At 37.8% G+C, this 11,602-nt stretch overlaps 1 protein-coding gene across 1 annotated transcript in view; it reads right to left on the bottom strand.

Annotated features, from left to right (window-relative positions):
* The window catches only part of LOC109072874 (bridging integrator 3-like), a 51,542-nt gene that overhangs the window by 2,520 nt on the left and 37,420 nt on the right, over positions 1-11,602 (bottom strand). Inside the window, exons 7-8 of the mRNA XM_042762787.1 lie at positions 11,263-11,404; positions 6,498-6,632 (exon numbers count right to left, since the gene is read on the bottom strand). Of these exons, the coding sequence (XP_042618721.1) occupies positions 6,498-6,632; positions 11,263-11,404 (277 nt within the window). The remainder of the gene's footprint in view (positions 1-6,497; positions 6,633-11,262; positions 11,405-11,602) is intronic.

The following is an 11,602-nucleotide window of genomic DNA, read 5'->3' as shown; positions in this document are numbered from 1 at the left end:
TCCCCCGGCCCGTGAGTCAGGGGTCCCGCGAGAGACGCTTTGATGATTAATAGCCTTTAATCACATTACAAGACTCCAGGAGGAGTGGGCCGCCATCGAAAGTGCTGGGAAATACAGCTGCTCGGCTCGCAAACCTACACGCAGCACAATTATTCAAGCTGCTTACTGTATGTGTGTGCTCACAAACAAATCCACATCTACTGTGGCCTTAAAATTCTTAAAACATTCTCAAGACAATACGAGCGGAGTTTGCCAGTGAAAAATTCGCCACCATGATGCTAGGGTGTTGCTACAGTATGTTGTTGCTAAGGTGTTCAAAGTGTTTTTTAGCATGTGGTTCTGAATGGTTGCCAAGTGACCTAATTTTAATATTTTGTTAAAGGGACAGTTCACTAATAACTTAATTCCTGACATCATTTACTCACCCTCATGTACATCCAAACCTGTATGAAACTTGAAAGAAATTTTTTACTAAGTTCATACAATAAAAGGCAAGGGAGTACAAAACATAATATTAAACTATATTGACTTCCATTATACAGACAACACAAAATAAAACCAAAACAAACTACAAAAAAAAAAAAAATTATAAAAGGTATATAAGCAGGTAAGTCATATGAGTTTGGAATGGTGTGAGGGTGAGTAAATGACAGTTTTTATTTTTGGGTTAACTATATATCTGTAAGGGTTTGTTCAAATCACTGACACTAAATATGAGCAATAATAATAAATGTTTCTGAAAAGAAGAGGCCGTAAAAGCAAAGTCTGAGTGGGAAAAGGTCTGTCTTTTACATGGGGCGATCAAACTGAAATGCCATTTCCTCTTTGGCCTTGTTAGCTACAGATATGCAGCAGAATTTCGATTGATGAATACAACTCAACTCCGTTGTTCACACAGGAGACCATTGAGCTCAGACACCCACGGATTGCAAAGACACTTTTTAGGGTTTTTGTAGGGCAGATGTATAAATGCGGCACCAAATACTGTGATGGAGCACATCTCTTTTGAATAGATTGTGTAAACTGCCTCTGGGATTGCTCGAAATGACTTCAGACTCTAATCAAAGACTCCACGCTGGCCGTCAGTGGCACTCTGTGATCTATGAGAGGCCAGTTCCTGCCCAGTGCTGAATGGAAGCGGATACTGGTCTGTCCTGTTTATGGTGGTCTCACCACATGAAGAGAGGAGAGGGGATCTGTTTGCCATGCAGCACGTGGGGCTGGAAGGAAAACTAGTTCAGAGGAAAATCCGCCTTGGACCTGTCAGCGATCAATCAAAACAACCAATGAATGATGCCGCCACACACAAGCTAAAACGCAGGTATGGCACCGTATTTATGTCTCGGCTTCAGGCAGCACGCCCACAGACCGTTCATGAGCTGCGTGATACATGTTGCACAGACCAGAGCTTTATTAAAATGGCAAGCTCTAATTTGATTGGTTGGATTAAGGCAGCTTTTGGGAGTCATGGTCTGTAGAAACTACAATTCAAGGATATAAGGTCATGTGGTTGGAGCCATCATACGTTTCAGTAGTTTAAGGCAGATAGTAGCAAGAAAACGTGCAATCCTGAAGAACTGCCGAATCCTGATTCAGAGTTAAGTCCATTAAACAATCTGTGCTTATTACTTTCAGATGGAAGTATATTCTGACCGCAAAGTCAACACACATTTCCAATCATTCCTTTGCTGCTGTCTGTTTAACTATTTGTGGAGACCGCTGCACCGCGATTTGAATGAGATACCACTGTGGTTTCGTCGATTTTAGATTTATCGCCCTTTAAAAATCACACACAGAAAAAACAAGATCAAACTGTGGTCTTTGTTGAACAAATCATCCAGACAGACCCTTCCTGTTTAAGCGGGTGATTCTTGACCAGAAAAATCTTCAAAGGGAATTAGTATTTATGCCTCTGTCACACACACACACACTAATATATACTAAACAAATGCCTAATTAACTAATTAAACATATACATACACACACAAATTGTAACACACTGTGTAACACACCATCTACAGTGTAAGCCACAGGCATCTAAAACTGAGTCTGTCTACACATTAAGCATTACGTCACTTCAGAATACTCAACCACGGACCTTGTGAGCTATAAACACAAGGCTACCTAATGAGAGTCAATAAAGTGGAAGCAAAATTTGGTAAAAATATTTCAGCATTGGAATGGAAATCCATTTGGAACAATTACTGGTAAAAATGTCCATTCATCCATTCTTTACACCACATGTCCTCTGTAAGGTTCTAAGGATGCGGAAGCCTGTCGGGTCAAGGCAGGGAAAAAAAAAAATCCCTGGATGGATGGCCAATCCATTGCATGGCTAAAGGCTAAAGCTAAAGTATACTTTCATTATTCACATTCCACTGACGCTTGAGGACATTAGGTGTGATGGAATTTATCATCATCACCACAGTCCACTGATGCCCAGGACAACAACACATGCGAGTAATTTGGGTGCCCAAAAACAAAAGGTCTAATAGGTAGTGTCAATACACTGAACGAATCCATCAGCGCTCGTGGTCAATAGAGAATACTCTTTTGGAGATGTAGCGGAACATGGAAACTGAAGTATTGCCAGGCCTTAAACCCAGACATGCACGCATACATATTCACACCTACTGACAATTTAGTGTTTCCAATTCACCTGACCTGCAAGTCTTTGGATTATGTGGAAAACTGAATGAAGCTGGGACATTCTTGCTGTGAGGTCATAGTGCTACCCCCACTGAGGCACATTGCTCCTTGCAAAAATGTTGATTTTGTAAAATTACCCATGTGATGTTAGTATCCCAACAATCAATGGAACAGCTGGATTGGGTCTCAAGCTGTTCTTTAGCATATCGCCACAAGAACTGATGAATTTATCTTCAGAACACAAAGCATTTCTTGAGATGCCTGCATTCTCTTCATTCCAAGATGCTCGGTCTAGCTCAGGGGTTTCCAACCCTGCTCCTGTAGAACTACCTTCCTGCAGGCTTCAGTTCCAACCCAGATCCATCAAACTTGCCTGTAATTTTCTAGTAATCTTGAACACCTTGATTAGTTGGTTTAAGTGTTTGATTAGAGTTGGAAGTAAACTCTCCAGGATGGTATCCCTCCAGGAGCAGAAATGGCTACTCCTGGGCCAGTATTTTCTGCATGCCAGAATGCATCCTATTTAAACACCCAATAGGGTGACAATGTAATGGTCTGCGTCATTCACTTTGAGTACATTGCCATGGGGAGTCAGCGTTTGCTGAATGCATCCAGAGTAGCTCTAGTGTTACTGGACCTTAGATACTGCTGCCTTTGATACTATCGACCACAACATTCTCTTGGATAGGCTCAAAAATTATGTTGGAATTACTAGGACTGCATAGGCATGGTTCAATTCGTACCTAGCTGACCATTATCAATCTGTAGCAGTTAATGAAGAGGTATCATATTGATCACAAGTTTTGTATGGAGAACTGCAAGGCTCAGTACTAGGACCGCCATTGATTTTCACCCTGTACTGAAGATGAGGTTTGTGAATATCATATATTGTACGAGTCCAAAGAGTTCCCACTCATACAAGAAGTCAAGACGTAAAGAACTCAATGCAGTGACTTCTGGGAAACCAGTCTGCGTGTGTAAATTTGGCTCATTCCGTGGCCATCCAGGATGTACGTGCATGTATCTCTAATTTCTATTTGTCCTCATCCCCTGATATATAAGGCTTTGTGTTTGTGTGCGAATGACTCAGCAGGATGAGGGACTCTCAGCATGACTGAATGTTCAGTGAGTCAAACGGTGTCTACTCCAGGGTTACTGGAAACACAAACAGAAAATGTCTGATCTGACGTCCATCAGATATAGAGGAAGGTAGCGTCTCCAGACTACATCTACAGTAATAAGGCCTGCGGTCTCAGGAGTCCACCTACACCCTCTATCTGACAGAGAGACACCCTCCTCTACCTCATCATAGAGAGCTGCTGTTGGTGACTGTGTCTTGGAGTATGTGGGTGTTGGAGGTATGGCACTCTGGGTTACAAAAGGAGCTTGATGAATGAGACTCTGTCATCTGCTAGACCTCTCTCTCTCGCTCTCTCTCTCTGCTGCCCATCTGTTAGCTAAAAGCTTGAGGAAAGACTGCATTTCAGGCCTGATCTATGATCAGCTTAAAACATTCATGTGTTCATTTATTTATAACCTTTATTTTTTCCACAGAGCACCCACATCTGGTTTTCAATAGAGCAATGACAAAAGTGTAACATCACAAAGTGTTGCTACACAAAAACAACCACAAAAGACTGTTGTCTCCGTAAAGTTCGCAATGGGTTAAGGTAAAGGAAGTATGATGTTGTTCCATCCATGACATTTATAAGCTGAATTCAATTGCTGTTTACTAGTCAATACTAGTAGACCAGAATACAAAATCAGCTTCTAGATGACTCCAGTTATAGACATGTACACCTTGTTATCAAATAAGAGAGTTCCAGTTCTGGATGCTGATTGGTTAATACAGCGCTCTAGTTTTGCTAAAATACATATTAGTGATGTACAGTCAGATGGTCACTATCACAAAAATAACTGACTGGGTCATGAGCCACTTTTTTAGGACTACTGAAAGGTGAAATTATAATGATACAGTCTTAAAAATAAAGGTTTGAAAGTTTTTTTGTTGTTGTTTCTCACAGTGATACCATTGAAGAAACATTTTTGGTTCCTCGACCCCTTCAGTGAACAGTTCTTGAAATAACCATTTTTTTTTCTAAGTGTGAAGAACATTTCATAATCTAAAGAGCCTTTTTCCACTATAAAGAACATTTTGTGCAGAGGAAGGGTTCAATGAATGTTAAAGATTAATGATGGAACCATGCCAATAAAGAATCTTTATTTTTAAGATTGTAGGGATGGAATTGAGATGTGACAGGCCATGCCCCACATGTTGGAAGCTACCTAGCGACCTGTTAGCTCTCTGTGTGTGACGTCAGTGTGTTTGTCATCATCATGGCTGTTTCTTGTTTAGTTAATCCTTCTCAGGCTAATCAGATAATGCAAAATCAAATGTATTGACACTTGACATTCAAATTAAGAATCATTTTCTAATTAAGTAAAATGGAGCAAGAAAATATGAACATGTCATTTAAACTTTACAAAGAGTACTATTTGGATAAATCGCAATATACCAGTCAAAAACATTCCAGATGTGAAATCTCATTTTGATTACAGTAATATAGCAACAAAATTATTTTGCTCATACATAATTTAAATAATAATTAAATGTAGTTGTTTTTGTATAATAAAATGTGTAATAATAATAACAATCATTTTCACATTACAGTACTGAGAAGTGAGAGGGGCACAATCTTCATGAAAGATCTTCATTATCAAGACAGGAATGGAGTGACTTCAACAAAACAAAACAAAAAACTGCTTAAACGTTGCTAAAGTATCCATATTACTACACTCATTAGATTCTAGTGTTTAGCTCTCTCTCTCACATACTCTCCTTAAAATAACACTCAGTCTGAGCTGTGGACATAAGCAGGCAGGATTGTGGGGGTTAATCACATTAAATAGAGGGAAAGTGTATAGAGTGAGACAGTGTGTGAGCGCAGCATAAAGGAACGTTTCTCTGTGAGTGTGTGTGTGTGTGTTACTCAGGGTTAATCACATTAGATCTGGGTGGAGGGAGCGTAAGCTTTAAAATTTTCTACTATGTGTATGAGGATGTTTCTTCAACTTGATTTTTATTGATTTTGATTTTTGATTCCTATTAAAAAAAAACATTTTTAAAAAATCTTTTTTGTTAAATGAATATCATAAAACATTTTATCATGACAACGTTACATTTTAAAGAGTCTTTTAAACAGACTTGTACTTTTGTCAAACTCTTAAAAAAGCATGAAAATATTTTAATTGTATGCATTTAGGATATATAAAATGGTAGCTTAAAAAAAAAACCTTAGGAAGACAAGATGTCATATTTTAAACAATTTTACAATTATGACAAATGAGCTCAACTCCTACTTTTTGCCTGCTAATAGAAGGTGAATTAAGAAAATGTACCAGTCGTAATTATTTTATTATAGCCACAACACTGCATTTTGTAGTATTTCCTTATTTTTGTACATATTTGTGTAAAAACGTCAAAAAGTTTTGTCCCAATGTAAGTAATTTGCACAGTACACTTGATCAGCATCATATATTGTACCATCATATATTGTAGAATGAGACATTGTTATTGTATTTCTCCTACTTCATTCTTGAGCTTCTACTGTCAATTTATTTTCTACTTGTGTCAATAAAAAATGTAAGTGCACTTCTAATAGGAAAACACAAAAATATAGTTTAATACGATACCATCTTCTCTGGCTGATATATATACTGTGTGTGTGAGAATTTTTTTTTAAATTTATGTTCCCAGAAAATCCATGATATTGGCCACATAACTGACATGCTGTATTTTAGTTTGAGTTTTTTTTTTTGCATCTGAGCCGTGTATATTTGATGCTCACCTGAGCTCGTATCAGAGCCTCAAAGCTGGGCTGAAAGTAGTCGATGCGGCTGTTGTAGAACTTGGGCATCTCGTCCAATAACTGCTTATTCTTGGCTTCAAAGTCTTCTCTGACGGGCTTCAGTTCTTCCCTGGCCTAAAAACAAAACACACAAATAATGCAGCAATAAGTAAAACCAAGACTACTGCCTACCCCAGAATGACTTGCCATTTATTAAAGCATGCTGTTATGGTGCGTCATTAGAATAACAACAAAACAATTGTGTGAGGCCAGTATATTTTGAAGGGTGTGGAGGTGGGGAAGAGCAATGCTCATGATGCAATCACTGATCAGCACAGCGGAAGGGAGGGGAAGCAACCTATAAGTGCTGACCTCTGCTAGGATATGACCTGCTTTCTATATATGACACAGGCCATGTGTAAATGTGATTGCACACACTATCAGTTCTCCTATCCTCTACGGCCCTGCTGAGTCCTTCAGTGTGTGTGTGTGTGTGTGTGTGGGCGATGGGCTGTACATGTATGTAGAAGTTTTCCAGGCACCCATCTGTATCTGTTTGCACATGTACAGTCCTTCACATTCAACATACACATGCATAATGACCCAGAAGTGTGCAACAAAAAGAACAAACAATTATTGTTTGCTCATGTTCGCTGGATCGTGTTACCGTGCGCGAGTGAGCGTGTGTGTGCGAAACCCAATTATCCTGCAGTGTGTTGAGCGCAGCCTCTTGAAAAAGTGCAGCTGAGTTGAGAGGCTGTTTCTCTTGCGTGGGTGAGTTCGCTCGCATGTATACATGTGCTCTGAATACTTCTGCACCCATCCAGAGCAGCTTCCTTCACTTGTTGCTGCGTGCTAAAAATAACTGTATGAGAGTGGACAAATGATAAAAACCCAGATGATTCATAAGGTCCAGCACACTCGAGAACAAGCATCCACTACAGTAAGATGTATAAAGACCAGATGAAAACGGTGTTGTGTGAAGTGTTTCGCAGTTTAGATGGTTTTGTGACTTTCTGAGCCCTAGGTGAAGTTGACATGAAATCAAAATTGACCCCACCGTGCTGCAAGGATGACGTATTTTTAGAGGGCAAAACCCAGAAATTAGCATTTTTAGCACTTCCGATTCCATCATGCCAAATTAAATGAGCTTTTCGAATGGATTTTTGGTAGGGCTCCCCCCTTAATAGTCAACTTAATGTTAGTTGACTAGAAAAGGCGTAGTCGACTAAAATTTCTTAGTCGGGAAGTAGCAGAAAAAAAAAGAAAAAACAAAAAAAAAAAAGGTATGTGTCCATGATGGACAGATTGTTAAAGGCTGGTTGTTGAAGTAATTACAGTGCATCATGCAGGAAATCCAAATGTAGATAAATGTGCACTATTAGACGCATCTCCAAGTGTTTGTGTGGAGTGTGGAAGCTAAAGCTAAAATGACATGGAAGCGCGCTAATCGACGAATCACTTAAATTAATGATTATTACTCAACTAGAAAAATCTTTAGTTGGACGCAGCACTAGTTTTCGTCTTAATTTTTTTCTATGACAAAAGACAACAGTAAAATACACTTGTGATTTTTTTTTAAGCATTTATTTGAAAAAAATAATAAGTGGTTAAATGGGACTACAAAGGTTGTCAAGGACATTAAAGTTCATACTCAACAGGTAAACTCATCTACCCACTAGTAGCTTTCACAGCCTCAGTGTGTTTATATTTGTGCTACAAACAAACTTTCAGGGAAAATGTTTTATTTTATTTTTCTTTTTTTTTTTTAAATAAAGATAGAAATAGCTGTCGGCGACTTACAGTATGATGTTGAAGTCATGCAACTTTGGTGTTTTTCGTTTATAACCTACATTTAGATTTTTACTTCCGGTGATTGTATTTAGGCTTCAAAATTCATAGTTTGTGTTCATTTGTGAAATTGATCATGAAAAACTAAATGTAAGAATCATACAATTTTGTTGGTCACAGAGCTTATTTTCTCTATTCATTTTCTTAACACACAATATCCTGTTTCACTCAGAAATGCATCATGTCACAGAAATAAAAAGAGTTCTGAATGTCATTTCATGTGGACATTTCATGAGGTCTGATAACAAAAGATATGTGCAACAAATGAACTATTTAAATAATGTCGGTCTCTCAATTAAAAAAAATAAATACATTAAAAAAAAAAAAAAAATATATATATATATATATATATATATATATATATATATATATATATATATATATATATATTATATATATATATATATATATATATATATATACACCCTGGACACACACACACACACACACACACACAAGTGCTGGTCATATAATTAGAATATCATCAAAAAGTTGATTTATTTCACTAATTCCATTCAAAAAGTGAAACTTGTATATTATATTCATTCATTACACACACAGTGATATATTTCAAATATTTATTTATTTTAATTTTGATGATTATAACTGACAACTAATGAAAATCCCAATTCAGTATCTCAGAAAATTTTTTAGAAATCTTGGCCAACTGAAAAGTATGAACATGAAAAGTATGAGCATGTACGGCACTCAATACATAGTTGGTGCTACTTTTGCCTGAAATTACTGCAGGAATGCGTCGTGGGATGGAGTCGATCAGTCTGTGGCACTGCTCAGGTGTTATGAGAGCCCAGGTTGCTCTGATAGTGGCCTTCAGCTCTTCTGCATTCTTGGGTCTGGCATATCACCATCTTCCTCTTCACAATACCACATAGATTTTCTATGGGGTTAAGGTCAGGCAAGTTTAATGGCCAATTAAGAACAGGGATACCATGGTCCTTAAACCAGGTACTGGAAGCTTTGGCACTGTGTGCAGGTGCCAAGTCCTGTTGGAAAATGAAATCTGCATCTCCATAAAGTTGGTCAGCAGCTCTAAAAGCATGGTCGGCTTGCGTTGAACCTTGGACCCTCAGAAAACACAAGACCACCCCAGCGGATGACATGGCACCCCAAACCATCACTGACTGTGGAAACTTTACACTGGACCTCAAGAAACGTGGGATTGTGTGCCTCACCTCTCTTCCTCCAGACTCTGGGACCCTGATTTCCAAAGGAAATGCCAAATTTACTTTCATCAGAGAACATAACTTTGGACCACTCAGCAGCAGTCCCGTCCTTTTTGTCCTGAGATGCTTCTGATGCTGTCTGTTGTTCAAGAGTGGCTTGACACAAGGAGTGCGACAGCTGAAACCCATGTCTTGCATACGTCTGTGCGTAGTGGTTCTTGAAGCACTGACTCCAGCTGCAGTCCACTCTTTGTGAATCTCCCCCACATTTTTGAATGGGTTTTGTTCCACAATCCTCTCAAGGGTGAGGTTATCCCTATTGCTTGTACACTTTTTTTCTCTACCACATCTTTTCCTTCCCTTCGCCTCTCTATTAATGTGCTTGGACACAGAGCTCTGTGAACAGCCAGCCTCTTTTTGCAATGACCTTTTGTGTCTTGCCCTCCTTGTGCAAGGTGTCAATGGTCGTCTTTTGGACAACTGTCAAGTCAGCAGTTTCCCCATGATTGTGTAGCCTACAGAACTAGACTGAGAGAGCATTTAAAGGCCTTTGCAGGTGTTTTGAGTTAATTAGCTGATTAGAGTGTGGCACCAGGTGTCTTCAATATTGAACCTTTTCACAAAATTCTAATTTTCTGGGATACTGAATTTGGGATTTTCCTATGTAAACATTTATAATCATCAAAATTAAAAGTAAAATAAACATTTGAAATATATCAGTCTGTGTGTAATGAATGAATATAATATACCAGTTTCACTTTTCGAATGGAATTAGTGAAATAAATCAACTTTTTGATGATATTCTAATTATATGTCCAGCACCTGTATGTGTATGTGTATGTGTATATATATATATATATATGTATGTTATATGCATATATATGTATATATAAATATATATATATATATATATATATATTATATATGTAAACTCAATGCAGTGTTTCAAAACTATAATTTGTCAGCAATTATATGCCATATATGCAGGTATGGTTTTATATTCTATAGCTCTTGTACGCACGGCATATTTTAAGACAGAAGCAGTGTTTCAAAACCTTGACCCAATGAACATTTGTGCTGAAAATTCACACAAGCCTTAAGATGTGAGATTTATCCATATATAATGTGTCAGAATAAACCTTGTGAAAATAAGCAACTGTATGTGGCCTATTAATGTAGAATATAGTGTGATGAAGGCAATGAACTGCAAGGTAAAATATTTGCAACTCTCATTATAGCGGCAGAAGAAATGAACGCCCCATCTTTGAGTTAAAAAAGAAAATCATCTTTTACATGGAGTTTATTTACTGTAGATTGTGCATAAGCTTGACTGAAAATCACAAATCTGTAATATGATTTGAGGGTCACATTTTATTTTAATGGGTCCTTGTTACAGTGTTTACACAAATCAATACTGAGCAATATTAATTAACGTACATACTAAAAGGTTAGGGTTTGGTTAAATTTACTGTTTTTATTATAGTAAAATAAACTTTACCAATTTGATTTCTTTCTTTTCCTATTCATGTAGACATGAGCTATTTGTTTTATATACATAGAAAACAGCTACCTGGGGTGTTACCAACACAACCACTGAGTGAACTAACTTGCATTAAAGGATTTTTGGTATTAGTAGGCGATCAGTCACTCATTGAAAATGAATGGCTGAAATTGCAACGCTGTCGGAAAGGAAGTCCTGCCTTTCAATTAAATAGAAGAACTGGTTGTACCTGATGGAGTTTGACCATGATGGGCCCCGTCTTCTCTTTTTCTTCATATTTCTCCACTTTAGACTGAAGTCTCTTATAATCTTGAAGAGCCTGTTCCCTGCGTTTTACCGCCATGTTCAGACTGGGAAAGACATTGCTGTACCTGTGTACACAGAAGAGCACAGACAGAAGAGAAAATGATCAACACGCACATAACACAGACATATATTACAAGGCAAATCATTAAAGGGACAGTTCACACAAAAATGAAAATTCTGTCATCATTTTCTCACCCTTAAATTTCATAAGATGAACACTAAAGAAGAAACTTTAAAGAACGTTGGTAACCAAACAGTTGTTG

The sequence above is a fragment of the Cyprinus carpio genome, chromosome A8 (genome assembly GCF_018340385.1).
Source record: "Cyprinus carpio isolate SPL01 chromosome A8, ASM1834038v1, whole genome shotgun sequence".
Taxonomy (NCBI): domain Eukaryota; kingdom Metazoa; phylum Chordata; class Actinopteri; order Cypriniformes; family Cyprinidae; genus Cyprinus; species Cyprinus carpio.
The sequence above is the reverse complement of the archived record's forward strand: the minus strand, read 5'-3'. Positions and strand labels throughout refer to the sequence as shown.